This window comes from Mesoplodon densirostris, chromosome 9 (genome assembly GCF_025265405.1).
Source record: "Mesoplodon densirostris isolate mMesDen1 chromosome 9, mMesDen1 primary haplotype, whole genome shotgun sequence".
NCBI classification, from domain to species: domain Eukaryota; kingdom Metazoa; phylum Chordata; class Mammalia; order Artiodactyla; family Ziphiidae; genus Mesoplodon; species Mesoplodon densirostris.
The window spans coordinates 101,412,506-101,430,475 of NC_082669.1; the positions used below are offsets into that span (position 1 = coordinate 101,412,506).

Here is a 17,970-nt window from a genome sequence, read left to right on the forward strand (position 1 = left end):
ATGGGAATTCCTCTCCTTTTTTTTTCTCCCTTCCCCTCAGTTTCAAGGAAAAGAACCTGTGATATTTTTCTCTGCATCATCTCCCCCACAGCAGGTTGCAGTAGTTGACAGGAGCAGCAGAGGCTGCTCTCAGGACTCTGGTAGGAGCAACTGAAGAGGAGGAAATGACCCTCTTTGCTGAAAGTAAAGAGAATTTAAGTATTGCTCATTCCTCTTCAACTGCTCTTCCCAAGCTTTCGGGGTTCCCTGGGGGAGGTCGAGTTTCAGGTTGTTCAGTTCATCATGTCAGCAGTTACCTGCAATGGTCTTTCTCTCCTCTGGAGCCCTTTCAGTAGCCAGGAGCCTGCTAATAGAGAGTAACATAAGAAAGGGGGCACTTCTAACAGTATGTATGACCTTGGGCGCTCTAAGCCTCAGGTTCATCTGTAAAGTGGGGATAATAACAGTTCCTCACTGGACCACTGAAGGATTAAGATAACTGGAAAGCTCTTAGCCTAGTGCCTGATTGATATCAGGGTTCAATACATGCTAGTAATTGTGAATTAATTTGATATAATATATACTCAGTTACTTTGGGAGTTAAAACGAATTACTGCTGGTAACTGAGCAATGAGTGATTCGAGAGACAGCCAGTGGGGAAGGAAGACGAGGATCTGCCAGATGGTGTAATGAGATCTCAGCCTTTTATTTATTTCACCTTCCATGGGTAACGACAGCTTGGAGAAGTGTAATTTCAAGCGTGACAGAACATAACCACAAAAGAGGCAGGGCCTAAGGAGTTAAAAGCCGCAAGCCGTGTCAGAACCCTCGTCTGCCTCCTTCGAGCTCAGATTGTTCCTTTCCTCAGTGGGGGCCTTGTCCTTGCCCATCCTGGCTCTGGCCTCTCTCCTTGTGATGTTGGCTGGTGAGCCCTTCCACAGCGTCTCAACTCATCCTCGTGGCTCAGCAGTTGACCGTAGCTCTGCTCTTGCTTAGTTCTGGCTCCTGGTTCTCAGCTTCATCCTCTGGCTCAGTGCTTCTGGCACCACTTCTGCCACCCACCTTGGCCTGTGACCCAGGACTCCCTCCTGTTTATTTCTGTGGAGCGTCTAGCCTCTCAGCCAGAATTCCTGGTTCCTTCTCGGAGAATTTTAAATGCCACAAACACTATACCTCCCTTAACGTGCAACTTGCAAAGCAACTGTGATACTATAGTGAGTCCCCTACCTATGAACCTTCAAGTTGCGAACTTTCAAAGATGCGAACAAGCGTTCGCGTGTTCCATCCTGTAAGTGAGTTCACGAGTCTGGCGTACATTGTCACATGCGTGCATCGTCTACAAGTGGCTGTGTTTTTGTGTACTTTACAGTACTGTATAGAGTACAGTAATATAGGATCTTTATTTCAAGCCCAGGATGTCCGGAAGGAAGTGTAAAAGCAGTGGTATAGAGCGGATTGTGTTAGTTGGGTACCTAGTCTAACTTTGTTGGACTCACGAACAAATTGGACTTAGGAACGTGCTCTTGGAACAGAACTCGTTCGTATGTACAGGACTTACTGTATAGCAATGGTCCTCGGCCATGTGTCTCTAGGTTTTTATTAATACTGGAGTTTTTTTTCCCTCTGAACAGAGGAACATTAATCTTGATTCCTATACTGTAAGCATTGGTGGGAGCCCACCTTTCAAGTTCTGTGGTCAGACAGTTGCTTAGAAGGAAAACGAAATGGTTATGAGTTGGCCTGAGGGGTGTGTTCAGTGTCATTCAATTTTATTGAGAACTTAGTGGCAATAATGACGATAATCACTAACACTTAATCAGTGCTTGCCATGTGTCAGACAGTTGTAAGCACTTTACATTTATTAGCTCATTTTATCTTCCTAACAACTTTGTGAGACGGTTGTTAATCTCATACTAGTGTGAGATTAATAGCCCTACAAAGATGAAGAAATTGAGGGACAGCAAGGTAGAGTAATTTGCCCAGGGTCACACGGCTGGACAGTGTCAGGGCCCCGATTCAAAACCAGGGCCTCCTCGTCACCTCTCAGAATGGCTCCTGTGTCTTAGGTAGCATGAGAGATGAACTATAAACTGAGGTTGTCTTAGGCCTTCAGCCCCACAGGGCGTAAGACGGATGATAGAATGTCGTGCTTCTAATCGGGCTTCCCTGAGTCAGTTGGGTCTGGGTTCAAGCCTTGCCTTTGTCACTTGCTGATGTGTGACTTCGGGCACGTTCTTCAAGCTTGCTAAACTTCACTCTTCTTCATCCACACAGTATCTCACAACATTATTGTGACATTTAAATAAGATCACCACAGTTCCTGGCACACATTAGAAAAAGCAGCTCCTTTTATTATGGATGAATAAGGCGCTCCGTGCTGTGTCCTGTTTGAGTGGCACAAAGTCAGTGTTAGGGCACCTAAGGCAAAGAGGGCTACTTAAACGTTGTTTTATTATGGAAATTTAAAACATACACATTCGAGTAGTGTAACAATCCCCCTGTATTGTCCCCCAGCTTCAACAGATACCAGCATTTTGCTAATCTCATCCCATCTCTCTCCTCTACTTTTTTTTTTTCTGGAATATTTTAAAGCAAATCCCAGATATATCTCATGTCATTTTACCCATAAATACTTTAGTATCTTATCTTTAATAATTAACGAATTTAAAAAAAATCACAATACCATTGACATGACCTAACAAAATTAAAAATCCTTTACGTCATCTAATATTCAGTCTGTGTTTATATTTTGCCTGTCGACCCAAAATTCTGTTTTATGGTTTTATTCAAGTCAGTATCAACACAAGTTTCACACATTGCGTTTGATGTCTGTTCTTTAGCCTCGTAAACTCTAACCCCCTCCTCCTTTCATAGTATTTATTTGTTTTAGCAACCAGGCATGTCTACATGTGCCCTTTAGAATTTTTCATCCTCCAGATTTGGCGGTTAACTTATACAGTTCAGTGCTGGGCAGAGCCATATCGGAATGTGAGCAAAAAGAAAAATCAGTAATACTGAGTCTTGCCTTTATTTAAAACTCTGATATTGTGTTCATCATGGGTCTTTTACGTTCATTTTGATTTTTAAAAATACTGTATTAAAATGTTTATCTCCATTCCTATGTCTTCTGGTGCTCCCTTAAATTTTGCACCTGAGGCAAGTGGTTCCTCACTCCCTTCATTCTAGTCCCGGCCATGAGTTACCTTGTTTCTCTGTCTCGCCTGTGTCTTGTCCACCGGTGATTATGTCTGGCTTCTGGAGCTTTGCTATTCAAAGCGTGAGCCGTGGTCCAGCAGCACAGCTCACTCCTGGGAGCTTATTACAAATGCAGAATCCTAGACCCCGACCCAGACCTGCTGAGTCAGAACCTGCATTTTAACTGGATCCCCAGGGGGTCTGCGTGCACAGTAAAGTTTGAGGAGCACTGCTCTGGAGGTGTGATTCCAATCAGGGTTAGTTTTTCTGTCAAGAAAGCTTCATAGGCCTGTTGTGGATTTCTTACTGTATCACATCAGGAAGTACGCGGTGTCTGGTTGTGTTGCTTTTGAGGATGTTAAGCTTGATCAGTGGGTTCAGTTGGGATCAGCCTGACCCACCTGTTAGAAAGTTGAGAAGTCGATTCTGAGAGCCCCCTGGGGCAACATGGTGAAGAGGAGGGCAGCTAGATGGATTTGAATGTCGACTTACCCTTACCAGTCTGCGACCCTGGAAAAGGTGCTTCAGTTCTCTGTCTGTAAAATGGGCATCATGGTGGATGCATCTCACTGGGCTGTCATGCAGATTTTCTTAAAACTGGACCTGGCACAAAGCAAGCTCTCCATCAGAGATAGTGCTGCCTTTCCACTTGTCCTTCCTCATTAGAGAAAGCATCATAACAAAAATGTCTTGAGTGGGGCCTTGCAGACTGGGTGGGACAATGTTCTAGGTGACATTCATGACTTGAATGTCACTTCTAGGTGACATTCAGAAGTGCACAGTGGGGCCTCCCTGGTGGCGCAGTGGTTGAGAGTCCGCCTGCCGATGCAGGGGATACGGGTTCGTGCCCCGGTCTGGGGGGATCCCATATGCCGCGGAGCGGCTGGGCCCGTGAGCCATGGCCGCTGGGCCTGCGCGTCCGGGGCCTGTGCTCCGCAACGGGAGAGGCCACAACAGTGAGAGGCCCACATACCGCAAAAAGAAAAAAAAAAAAAAAAAAAAGAAGTGCACAGTGTATTTTTGGAGATTGGCGAAGAATTTGACTTCACTAGAGTTGTTTTTATCAGTATAGTGTGGGGAAAGCCAGATTGGGGAAGGCTTTGACTCTAGGAAGTTTGTAGTATTTGGTGAGCAGTGAAGACTCAGTGAAGATGCTCAAGGAGAGGAGAATGTTGTGAAGTGGAGTTTAGGACATTGAATCCGTCTCCCTGTGCAAGAGACATGGGAGGGAGAAAAGCACGAAAACTGGGAGGGCGTTTCAGTGGTTCACGTAGAAGGTAGGAAAGGCCAGAGCCAGGGTGGTGGCATTAGGGGGGGAAATTAAAGGGCGGTTATGAAGCTGTGGCAGAGTGAGCAATGCCCAAGCGTGGGCGCTGTGGGCAGACACACTTCTGTTTGGTCTGGGTGTCGCTACTTACTGGCCACGTCAAGTTACTTAATTCCCTTAACCTCAGAGCCTCATTTTCCTTATTGGTGAATGGGGACAGTGAGGTCTTGTTTAGCAGGTTACCTGTCAGGATTCAATGAGATGGTGCATGTCACGTGCCCGGCTTAGAGTTGCCACTAGATAAATGCCGTAATTATTACTAGATGATTGGGTGTCTGGCTGAAGGAGAGGAGGGTAGGTGAAATCATTTTTTAGCTTCAGGTCTAGGATAATTGGTGATACAGAAAGAGGAAGGTTGCCAGGGAGAATTGGTTTAAGGAGGCGGTATTACATTCCCTTTTAGATGTGTTGAGTTTGAAACCCTGACAGGATGTCCAGGGGTAAGTGTGTCAGATTTCAGGAGGAAATTATGCAGGAGCCACACTTGACTAGACCTGTGCTGTTTCTTTTGGTACAGATTATGGTTCCAGTAATGCCTTGTGCTTTATTTCTCAGTATCTCTGCGGTTTCTGACCAAGCAGATGTTTTATTTTTACTTGGACATCCATTCACATTAGCCTCTGACTTTGCAGTCAGTGGCCCAGGACCCGGCTGGTTCAGCAGCAGAAGGTAGCAAGGCTCTTCCCCCTCATGGCTTTTTCTCATTCCAGATTTTGTTGCAATCTGAAGAAAGCAGTTTGTTTTACGTTTTAGCGGTTTCAAGTTTCTTCTCTCTCTCTCTCTCTCTCTCTCTCTCTCTCTCTCTCTCTCTCTCTCTCTCTCTCTTTCTCTTTTTCTGAGCACAAGCTGATGCTGAAATTTGGAGTATTAATAGGTGCTATTTAAAGAAATTCATTTATGGGCAATTAAATAACATGCCTGTCAGCCCAGATTTGATAGGGAATAGGGGAAGCTTTTTTTTTTTCTTTTTTTTTTAAAGTGCAGTGAAGTTTATTTTCCCTTTCAACTCTTTGTCATATTATTTAGAAAAGAGAGTTCTTCTTTTAAAAAAAAACTATGTTGTTTATTTTGCTTCCTTTCTGTGTTTTCCATATGTTTACTAGTGGGAGGTAGAGTGGGATGGGGTTGGACTGAGATGGAATGGCAGAGGTATATTTAAGTTATATTTTGTTTTGTAGATTTTACATAATTTTTAGGGGTATTTATATCTGTGATTTTAGCTGCTCCAAGCACTGCAGAGAGAATAATCATAGCTGATGCTAAAATTAACCCTTCCCCAGGTAGTAACTGACATCTCAAATATTGCATGTGCTGGAACTGCAGAAATACTGACAATAGTAGCTACTAGTTTATGTGTTTATAGGTCAGAAGTTATCCAGATCTGTGCTGAATCTTGGATCTCAAAGTAAATAACCTCTTTCTGCATGCAATTTATACAGAGCACATTGTCGGGTGGGAGGAAGGTCGGAAGGGACTCTCTCTTCCTGTGCTTTCTTCCTGAATACCTGTCATAATCTCTGTGTTGTTTGTTTTCTGTCTTTTCTTTTTTTTTTTTTTTTTTTTTTTTTTGCGGTACACGGGCCTCTCCCGTTGCGGAGCACAGGCTCCGGATGTGCAGGCTCAGCGGCCATGGCTCACGGGCCCAGCCGCTCCCCGGCATGTGGGATCCTCCCGGACCGGGGCACGAACCCGTGTCCCCTGCATCGGCAGGCGGACTCTCAACCACTGTGCCACCAGGGAAGCCCTGTCTTTTCTTTTTCTATGCAAATAGGTGCGAGGACCTTGTATATAATTGTTACTCAATGTGTATTTGTGTGTAATTGTATATGCAAATGTATAATGGTTGACAGAACGGAAAGAACTAGTATTTGGGTTGCCTAGTAAAGTTAATGTTAATGCAGTATGTGAAGAAAAGTATGTGGCATAGAATGTTTGAGTTGGCATGTAGGCTAAAAATGAATGGATGGAAAAAAGAGCAGAAAGTGGAAGAAGTAAGTGAACCATAAGAGAATGTCAGAATACTTGTGAGAATTAGGTAGGGGTAGGAGTCATTGAAAAAGTGGCTAGTGGTAGCATCTCAAGGAACGATGCCCTTTAAAGGCAGCCAAAGCCCACACTTGAGCGTAACCTAGCAGCTAGCCGGAGACGGTCCTCAGACCTCAGCTCCTGTGAATATTAATACGGCGGTGGAGTCGGAACAGAAATTGGTATTTTAGGGAAAGCTGAGGCTCGAATAAGAGGGTGAAAATAGAATAAATTCATGTTCTAAGAGGAGGAAGAGAGACAATTTAGGCTTCCTACATGTCCATTTCTCTTGGTCAATGGGATGAGGGAATAACTGGCCAAACCCATTTCCATCTCTCTGGCTGATGGAAAGTTCTACAGAACAGACCCAAATGACTCGTTTATTGTATGAGAGGGGCCCTCGGGATGCCATTTTTCATGAAGTCATTTCCTATCCTGAACTGGAGAGGAGAAGTTTTGTGGAGAAAACCCGAGGAATTAGAAGGTACTTGAAATATTTAGAAGTAGTGGCGTGTTCCACTTAAGCACACATGTATAGACTAAAATGGCTGGGAACAGGTAAGATTGGAGGAAGATAGCTTTTGGATTTCTATATTTCAGAGAGTGAGAAAGAATAAGCACTAGTTCAACTAGAGCTTTGTGCCGCTGCTGGCCATTATTATAGATGGGGCCTTCCCGCTGAGGACAGAGATTGAATCTTTGGCTAATAAGTGTTTTTGAATTAATGCATAAAGAGTGGGGTCAGATTTAGTTGGGCTTTTTCCTAAGCCTACTTGCAGGAGATCAAGTAATCATTATAGTTACCAATCGTGAATTGAGGTGACCATAACCGAGGCATATGCCTGCGTGTGTGATTAAAGAGTGGATGGAGATTTATTGACTGCTTCTTGTGTCATTCGGGGATGCCCGTAGAGAGCAGAGTAAAAGCAGAGTGTTGCGAGAAAAAAGGCCATTGTTGAGAACGAGAAGGCTTAAGTTCTACTGCTCAGTCTTTGAGTAACTTCTGTCTAATGATGGGCAAATTCCCAGGCCAGAAGTTTCTCAGACTAGATCAATTGGGTATTTTTTAGGAGCTCAAAGGAGATGGCACTGTTGAAGGATTCCCTCATTAAGTGGACACACCAGAATCACGTGGGGTTTAGGGATTGGCACCACATAAGGGGTGTGTGTGTGTGGGTGTGTGTGTGTGGTGTGGTATGTGTGTATCTCTTGCCAATGGAATGTCGTGTCATTTGACTGATGGGGATCAGGCTGTGTTGGGGGAGGTTGAAAAGCATTGGACTAGATAATTTCTGAGGACTTGCCCAGCCTTAAAAATGTTCATTGTCAGGAAATGGAACTTGGGTTTGGATGCCTTTGATAAAGGCATTTTATTTAGCTTTAGATAAAATACCTTTAAAGCTGTAGAACTTTAACACTTTGACAAAGAAATCAATAAAGATAGTAAAAACAGGGATTGTAGACCTGAAAATTAGTGTAAATGTTCAGGAAGCCATGGTTAAATAGTGGGTAAATTGATATCTCTGGGGTAAATCACACATCTTACATATTAAATGGGGTGAAACATATTTTGGCAAAGCCCTGCTGGGTGGACTGACTTTATTGAGACAAGATACGAAAGGGGTTGTGGTATCAGCTCATTCCTCAGAGAAGCTACTTTCTCTGGATTTTTAATTTCAATGCTGACTTATTCATTCTTGCTAACCATGGACTTGACTGACTCCCTCCCTCCTTCCCTCCTTCCCTCCTTTCCTATTTTGGCAAATAACAGTCTTGGGGAAATGCTCTTGACTTGCTTTATATTATTAAAAATATTTATCTTTGGGGCTTCCCTGGTGGCGCAGTGGTTGAGAGTCCGCCTGCCGATGCAGGGGACACGGGTTCGTGCCCCGATCCCGGAAGATCACACATGCCGCGGAGCGGCTGGGCCCGCGAGCCATGGCCGCGGAGCCTGTGTGTCCGGAGCCTGTGCTCCGCAACGGGAGAGGCCACAGCAGTGAGAGGCCCGCGTACAGCAAAAAAAAAAAAAAAAAAAAAAAAAAAAAAAAAAAAAAATTTATCTTTGCATTGTTAAATATACCTAAGTACAGAAATCTATCTGGAAGGATATTCCACTCCTGTGTATACATCCAAAAAAACAAAAACACTAATTTGAAAAGGTACAACGCACCCCAGTGTTCATAGCAGTATTATTTACAACTGCCGAGGTATGGAAGCAATCTAAGTGTCCATCAACAGAGGAATGGATAAAGAAGATGTGGTATGTGTGTGTGTATATATACTTACATACATACAGTGGAATACTGCTCAGCCATAACAAGGAATAAAATTTTGCCATTTGTAGCCACATGGATGGACTTGGAGGGCATTATGCTAAGTGAAATAAGTCAGATAGAGAAAGACAGATACTGTATGATATCACTTATATGTGGAATCTTTAAAAATACAACAAACTAGTGAAAAAACAAAAAAGAAGCAGACTCACAGATATAGAGAACGAACTAGTGGTTACCAGTGGAGAGAGGGAAGGGGGAGGGGCAATATAGGGATGGGGGAAAAAAGGGTTATGGGATTATATGAAATCATGTGTGTGAAACTTTTGAAAATTGTAAAGCACTGTAGAATTTAAAGAATCATTCAAAAAAAAACCTTAAAAAAATCATTACTGTTTTCATTGTTCTCTTGGAGTTTCTAATCTGCATACTATCCATTTTCTTCTATCCAAATGAACATTCTTCAGGCCTCAAAGATCAAGCATTCTTGTTTAAGGGGCTGCATTTCTTCCGGCTTTGTCACATGCCTTTCTCTTAGGCAGGGGCAGTCAGCATTTTCCCATGAATGACAGAGGCTCACTGCAGCAGCCCTTGGGTGGGGAATTGGAGGTGGCATAGGCTTGAGGAGGAATCTGTAGTTTGAAAGAGCTTTCCCCTCTTACACACAAGACAGTCACTTCTCAAAGGTTCATTTTCATCTTTGCTTCCGTTTCCACTCTATCCCTGCTGACAACCAGTGGGTACCACCACTGCAATATAATGATTAATTCTAATACACTTTGATTAGTAGAAGTAGTTGTTACAAACATCTAGACTTGAAATCTGTTTTGTGTAAAGCAAAAACTGTGTTTGCATGCATGAAGGGAAAAGCTGGTGGTGGAAATTGCTGTACAGTTTGCCTCTAGACTATAGCGGGAAGTCTTTTTTGGGAAATAGGATGGATCCATGTGATTTTTCTCTCCGTGTAGAGTTGTTATTGAAATAACAACTTATCTTATTTTGCAGTACTAAAGTAATAAATAAAACATTTATGGCTCAGAATAAGTTGAGAGCATCTCACTTCCTGTGGTAGCAGGCATTGTTCATATTTTTTTAAAGCCTCAGGCAGGGTGACATCAGCAGATTTTTTCATTTTCTAATCCAGAAGCTTGTAATTTCTTTCTGTCAAAGAACCCGCATTTTAGTACTGAGCAGACCTTCAGGGACTCTTTTTGATAGGACTACATTTTGTAGCACCTCTTTTAAATTGTGTTAAACTTCCATTCTCTCAGGAGGCAGCATGCTGTAGTGGAAAGAGCATGGGTCTGGAATTTATATACAGTCCTTTATTTTTTTTTTCCTGGTCATAGGGTCTTCGTTTCCCAATCAGATTCTTGACTCATTAGCAATCTGGAATTTCTGACACCAAACTCAGCCACTGGGACAGTTCTTATGGTGCTTCCTGGTGTACCAAAAGGAGTTCTTGACTTAGACTTTCTAGAGGGTTCTGGTTCCATTACCCTCTCTGGCAAACATACACCCCCCCTCCCTGGGTCTTCTTGATCTAGTAAAGCTCCTCTGACTGGTTGGAGTTTCCCCTCCTCTCCTGTCCTGCCCCACAGTGAGCCCTCCTCTTGCCCTTTGGTGGTCATGACGCTGAAGACCCATCCCAGCTGATCTCTTGGTTCAAGAATGCCAGATACTCCTACAAAGAATAACCTTCAGTTTATCCTCCAGAACAGAGTCTGCCTGTCTGGGCACAGTGAGTCAGTCTCTCATGTTCAAACATTTGCCACTTATTTATTAAAGTTATTTATAGAGTATCTTAGATTACCTACGGAGTCTGTGCTCTGTGCTGTGGAAGAGAAAAGGGTGAATTATCCATGACTTCAAGACAGTTATAATCAAGGAGGAAAGATATGACAAGCAGCTTTGTGTGTGGTGAGGTAAGGGTGTGGGTGGTATTGTTTGGCCTTCGATTTTTTTTTAAAGGGAGAGGGGATAAAATGACCACATCCTTGGAGGGGAAAAGTGCAGTCTGCTCTGTCTTTTAGGAACAGCAAGGCATGCAGTTTGCCAAGAGTAGAGGCAACATCAAGAGCATGATGGGAGATAGGGGAAAGGATGCTTAGCCTTTTTCCTTGCTTGTCCACCACATCTTTCCTTTGGCTTTGAGATGAGGTGCAGTCTCCATTTACCTGAGAGTCATGTGGTGTTCTCTGTGGAGGGTCCCAACGTGCAGGGTATCTCTTCCGGCTTCTGCTTTCACCTACTCATGGAAATGATCTTATCCCCTCTCACCCCTCCTATTACCATGTGTGTCTTTAGTCAAGAGCTCTGTCTGGAATTCCAGATGTGTATTTCCAGCTGTGCCCTGGAGCATCACTGTCTCCGATTGACCAATCCAAAACTAAACTCAGCTTCCTCCCTCCTCCACCTGTCCCTCCTCCTGCCTTCCATCTCTGTGACAGGTACCACCTCCCGCTGCCTTCCACTGGAAGGTCAAGGCAGAAATGTGGGCACCATCTTTGACCCCTCCCTTCTCATTGGTTCCCACGAGCCAGCCCGTAAGTTTACCTCCCAAATGTCTGCTGCATCTGTCTTCTCTCTGTCCCCACTACCTCGATCCTGGTTCTAGTCCTCATCGCTGACCTGCATTCCTGAAGAATCCTCCCTGGGCTCCCTGGATTCAATCTTACCTTTGACCCTTGCCCTCTTGACACTGCAGCCAGAAGGATCCTTCTACAGTGTAAACCTGATCATATCAGTTCTCTTCTTAAAACCCTCTAATGGCTTCTTATGGCCCTTAGGATAAAATCCCCATTCCTTAAATAGGTTAAAAAAGGCTCTTGGTGGTCTGGCTGGTACCTGGCTTCTCCCTGGCTTGCTGCCTGCAGCTGTCCCGAACTGCTTTCAGTTTCCTACCTTGGTCGTGATCTAGCGCTTGCAGGCTTTTCACATACGCTTTCCTCTGCCCGCATTCTCCTCCCTATTTTTGCCTGGCTACTTTTTATTTATCTCCCAGATCTCAACTTCACTGTCCCTGTAAAAAGTCTTCTCTAATTCCTTCAAGACTAGGTTAGATGCCCCTATTATATGCCCCTTTCATGGTGCACATAAAAGTCACATCATTTGATGATTGCCAGTCGAATTGTCTTTCTTCCCTTCTCAAGTGTAAACTTCATGAGGATGGGGAATGTTGGGCTTATTCACTGGTATATCCCAGACATCTAGCACAGTGCCTGGCATATTATCTATCAAGAAACATGTCTTTTACTATATCACTGATATTTACCAAGAGCTATTCTTTGCCAAGTGGATCCTAAGCTTCTTCAGATCAGGACCAAATCTTGTTCATGGTGCTGTACCTGGCACTTTGTGTTAAATAAGTTTGTTTCACCAATCACTTTTGGGAGCTTTATTCCACCTGAACTTATTTTAAAAAATTATATGAATGTAAATCTTAAGAGTTATATTAGATGAAACTAGGAAGTAATGTGATAAATTTAATAAATGTGCTATAATGTATACATCCAAAGGAGTATTGCCCATTCAGTATTGTCTGAAATTAAAAAGAAAGAGCCTTAAGGCACTTACTGTAGGGTTAGGTTGGCATGGGTTTGAAACCCAGCTCTCCCACTTCTCTGAGCCTGGACTTCCTCGTCAGTAAGATGAGAATATAATGCCTGCCTTGGCAAGGTTGTTGCAGAGATTAAAGGTTTATGAAAACAACTGCCATAGTGTCTGGCACACAGTAGTTGTTCTGTGAATTTTAAGTTATTTTCTATTCCACCAACGCAGCCATTACAGAAAATGTTTTTGAAATTTCTTTTTTGAAATAGATTTTAGAGCTTTCTGTAGACCATCAGAATATGTCAATAGGAGAAATATTTTTTCCTTTGAGGATACGTTTGATTTTTAGAGACAGTTTGGTTCAGAGAGCGTGATCAACATGGTTAATACCATTTTTGATATTTAAAAAATTAAGTGTGATTATAATGAGGATTTCTTTTGTAGTGTCTAAATTGGTACATATTCTGGCTTCCTCACGGGTTGCATTGGCAGCATGCACGTTCCATTAGACACGGTAAAATCCAGGGAATTAACTATCAAAAAATCTATTGATATTGAATAGCAGCCTGATACATCAAGCAGTATTAGTAAGCTCGAGAGAGCTGAGATCTTTAATAATATACTTCATCACAAGTTTTTTATTTTTTATTTATTTATTTATTTTTTTGCTTTATAACAAATTTAATCAGTTATACATATACATATGTTCCCATATCCCCTCCCTTTTGCGTCTCCCTCCCACCCTCCCTATCCCACCCCTCCAAGCGGTCACAAAGCACCGAGCTGATCTCCCTGTGATATGCGGCTGCTTCCCACTAGCTGTCTACCTTACGTTTGGTAGCATCACAAGTTTAACCATCAAAAAAACAAAAAAGAATCGAGGAAAAAAGTGATCCAAGGTGCTACCCATATTCTTGTATATGTTTGGGGGTCTTGTGTTTTCAGCTGGGTCCACAGGCATCAGTGTGGCTGATTCAGTAAGGGAGATGGTATCTACTAATGACCCAGAGGAGCCTGGTGCCCTCGGAGGCCTGTCCCTAGTAGGAAGAGGAGGAGCTGGCTTGGGGGAAATGGACAGGGATGTAGAGAGATAGGTACTCAGCTTTTGTAGCAGCATATACTTGTACAGAATAATCCACAGGATGTCTTTGTAGGATAAGAGAGTGGAGGCACAGGTCATTCTGTCTACTAGGAAAACCATGTTGAGGCAAGTGGTTTCAGGAAGACAGTCCTGTGAGGCTGGAAGTGGTACCCCAGGCAGTACGGAAGCTCGACTGAGGGTTGGCCGAGCCCGGGGGAATCTGGTGCCAATGCTCTGCTGACTACAAGGAACCCAGTTTTATTTTATGATCTGGCAGTTACTGAGGGCTCAGTATTTTACCTCATCATTGTACAGAAGGGCATGGGTGTGAGAGATCAAGTCAACTGTACAGGGTTACTGACATGTTAATTATTTTTTACTTTACTAGTTTGTACCCTGAATTTACCTCATCTGGCATGTGTGTATATTTTGTTGATGTTAGACTAAGTCACCTAGAGCAGTTGATGGAGGGGCAGCGAAGACAAGAGCAGAACATGAATATTTGTGACTCTTGGGTGGGGGAGGGGAGGGGCGCTTGTAGGACTCCCTTCACCACAGGGTAGTAGGGAGCAGTGTCACTCAAGCAGGGGACCGAACCTGGCTGTGAAGGCGCCTTGTGGGGTAGACCTCACAAGGGATCGGTCCCCCTAAAATCTTCGTTGTAAAACCGTATATGCTTTTGAGGTACTGGTGTTGTTATAATTGTAATGGGACATTGTCATTGCCCTTAGGTTTCAGGTGGGCAGCAGAGATACTTCCCCTTAGGGAAGAGATACTTCCACTTTCTCATAGAAGCTGACTCTTCTGTGAAACCTAGGGGTCCTCCTCCAGCCTGGCTATGGAAGAAAAATCCATAGCCTTTGACTGCAACCATGGCAGAAAGCAAAAGATTGTTTAATTTTTTTAGTCCAAACTTAAATGTCAAAATTAGATTTGAATGACTATAAAAATGCAAAATTCAAGGTCTTTGATATTATGAAAAAGGTCTAGACAGAAAATTTAAGTGAAATAACACTTTTCTCCTTTTAATTCTTTCCTATAAATTGTTTATTGGTCATGTTTTCTGGGTATTAGTTTTCTTAACTGTTGTTAATCAGGTTGAAGTTATTATCTTAGCAGTGCCAGCAACATGCATTAGAATTGACTCTTACAAGGAGAAGATTCTGGAACCCAGTAGGCAGTCAGCCATTTAAAGTGCTCTTAAGGCATAAGTGGCACAAACATTTTAGAAAGCTTTATGCTAAATAGATGAACATGTTCTGATAGAATGTTTTCATTTTTGCAAGGCAAAATTTTGCCTCATGCCCAAATTTTCTGTTTATGATATAATTGAGTATCTGGCTGTGATATAAAAAATAAGAGATTTAGATCAGCAGTCCCCAACCTTTTGGCACCAGGGACCAGTTTCGTGGAAGACAGTTTTTCCAGGGACCGGGTGTGTGTGGGGGATGGTTTTGGGGTGATTCAAGCACATTACATTTATTGTGCACTTTATTTCTTTATTATTACATTGTAATATATAATGAAATAATTATACAACTCACCATAATGCAGAATCAGTGGGAGCCCTGAGCTTGTTTTCCTGCAACTAGATGATCCCATCTGGGGGTGATGGGAGACAGTGACACCTGAAGTGTGTTGCTTATGTCCAGTCTACTCCGTAAGATGCAGCTTAATTGTCGCTTGCCACTCACTGATAGGGTTTTGATATGAGTCTGCAGGCAGTTGATTTATTACAGTCTCTGTGCAGTCAAACCTCTGTGCTAATGATAACCTGTATCTGCAGCTGCTCCCCAGCGCTAGCATCACCCCCTCAGCCCCACCTCAGATCATCAGGCGTTAGACTCTCGTAGGGAGTGCGCAACCTAGATCCCTCACATGCACAGTTCACAGTAGGGTTCGAGCTCCTATGAGAATCCAAGGCTGCCGCTGATCTGACAGGAGGCGGAGCTCAGGTGGTAATGCGAGCGATGGGGAGCGGCTGTAAATACAAATGAAGCTTCGCTCGCTCACCCACTGCTCACCTCCTGCTGTGTGGCCTGGTTCCTAGCAGGCCACAGACTGGTTCCAGTCTGTGGCCCGGGGGGTTGGGGACCCCTGATTTAGATAAAACATTAGCAGAAGCAACTACACATTAAATTTATTTCTGGCAAATGACCTGAATAATTTCTACTGGATAAGAAAAATGCAGGGTATGTACATTCATTTTCTATTGCTGCCCTAACAAATTACCACAAACTTAGTGATCTAACACAACACAAATTTATTATGTTATGGTTTTGTGGATTAGAGGTCCAACACAAGTCTCACTGGGCTAAAATGATGGTGTTGGCAAGGACAGCATTCCTTCTGGAGGCTCTGGGGTGAACCCATTTCTTTGCTGTCACAGCTTCTGGAGGGTACCCACACTCCTTGACTTATGGCCACCTTCCATCTTCAAAGCCAGTGAGGTTGCATCTTTCTGACCATCCTTCCATGGTCATATTTGCTGCTGAAGTTTCTCTGCTTTTAAGGACCCTTGTGGTTTGATTGGGCCCACCTGGATAATCCAGGATTCTCTCCTTATCTCCAGATCCTAACTTAGTCACATCTGCAAAATCCCTTTTGCCACATAAGATAACATTTTCAGGTTCTGGGATGTGGACATCCTTTTTTTTTTTGCTTTGGCCGAGCCACGCAGCTTGCGGGATCTTAGTTCCCCAGCCAGGGATTGAACTCAGGCCCACGGCAGTGTAAGCGCTGAGTCCTAACCACTGGACTGCCAGGGAATTCCCAGATGTGGACATCTTAGAGGGAGGAGGGATTATCATGCCTCCCATAGTATGGAAACCTAACACCGGGTTTCATTCAGAGAAAGTATTTTTCAAATGTGCCCATGATTTGTTACAGGTCTTAAGAAACTTTGACTTGGGTATTTTATAGGGAAGAGTTATACATATTTTAAAAAATGATGATGATTTGCTTGGATCTGAACCTACTTATTAAAGCTAACGTTCATTCTGTTTTGTTTACTTTGATAGTGATAACCTGCTAAGGAGAGCAGCCTGTCAAGAAGCTCAGGTAATGCCATTTAATATGAAACAATTAAAACCCGCCTTATCTCCACTGTGCAGAAATCTCAGGCTGTTCCAGGGGGACTTGCACAGTGCCTTGCATCAGTGCAGCTTGGCTATTTTTTCCCCACTATCAGGATGAATCAGGCTGCCAGCCAACTCTTAATAGAACTGGAGGAAGTTAACAGTCTGGTGAAGAGCAGTTCTAACGCCCAGCCCTTTAGACTTGTTTACTTCTGGATTAGTCCAGAGAACACAGAACTGGACTGGTTGGCACTCTGGGAATTTGTTCATGTCTGCAGGTGTCCTTGAAGATCTGGCTAAAGCCCGAATCATCCCTAATCCGAATAACCCCCAAGGATATCAGTTCAGAACAGGTGTTACCTCTCAAAGTCAAATCTTCTTAAAATTGTTGATTCATATTTTTAAAGCCTGTCTCTTTAGCACAACTGATTCAGACCGTCTCCCATGATATTGCACTTAAATATTCATCTATCTAGTTGTAGCTGAATTGTTAATCCTTTCAAGTTTAAGGCCACATTTTTGTTCTTCCCTCCCCTCCAAATGTGTGCGTTATACATTGCAGATTAATTTGCACGACTGAGTTGCCTTTTTGTTATGTCATTCAGGCATACGATGTCAGAAATACCAAAAAAGAAACGTGAAACTAAAAAATGACAAAAGACATGATGCATTTAGTAGGAGAGGTGGGTGGCAGACCTCATGTTTGTTTTTGAAATGTTTCCGTGGATGACAATGACAATAGACACTATTAATAAATTCCTCTCTTTAGTGATTCCCTAACTGTTCTAAATCCGTGTTTCAAGAATTCGATTGCTTTGTTGTTTTTATCTCTTATGGCTCTAAGTTGTTTTGGAAATCAATTCAAATAAACTTTAATATTAAATTTGAGGTGATCTTTACCCCAGGCTAATTTTCCATTAGCAACTGGAAAATCCTCTTGGGAGGGGAAGGCTTTCCCCCTTGAAGGAAGAGTGGTCATGGGATACTCCCTTTCTTGTGCAAAGTAAATACCTCCACCTCTGTTCTGAACTCCATCTCTGCTTACTTTTCCCACTGTTCTAATTCTCTACTTCCCGACACCCATTTAGCTCCTTCCATCTGAAAAAAGGAAGCGAATTCATCCTTATAGCCCCCTCCCTCTAGTTACTTTTCCTGTTTGTGTCCTTCCCTTTTCAGTCTAAATTCTTGAAAGAATATGATTTTTTTTTTTTTTTTTTTTTTTTGCGGTACGCGGGCCTCTCACTGTTGTGGCCTCTCCCGTTGTGGAGCACAGGCTCCGGACGTGCACGCTCAGCGGCCATGGCTCACAGGCCCAGCCGCTCCGCGGCATGTGGGATCTTCCCAGACCAGGGCACGAACCCGTGTCCCCTGCATCGGCAGGCGGACTCTCAACCACTGTGCCACCAGGGAAGCCCTATTTTTTTTTTTTTTAATCTCACATAAACTCACCTCATTGTAGTC

At 43.3% G+C, this 17,970-nt stretch overlaps 1 protein-coding gene across 3 annotated transcripts in view; it reads left to right on the forward strand.

Moving 5' to 3' along the window:
* The window catches only part of AGK (acylglycerol kinase), an 87,654-nt gene that overhangs the window by 15,995 nt on the left and 53,689 nt on the right, over positions 1-17,970 (forward strand). For all 3 annotated transcript variants that reach the window (XM_060108219.1, XM_060108220.1, XM_060108221.1), the window contains one exon: positions 16,453-16,492. In XM_060108219.1, coding sequence (XP_059964202.1) covers positions 16,453-16,492 — 40 coding nt within the window. The remainder of the gene's footprint in view (positions 1-16,452; positions 16,493-17,970) is intronic.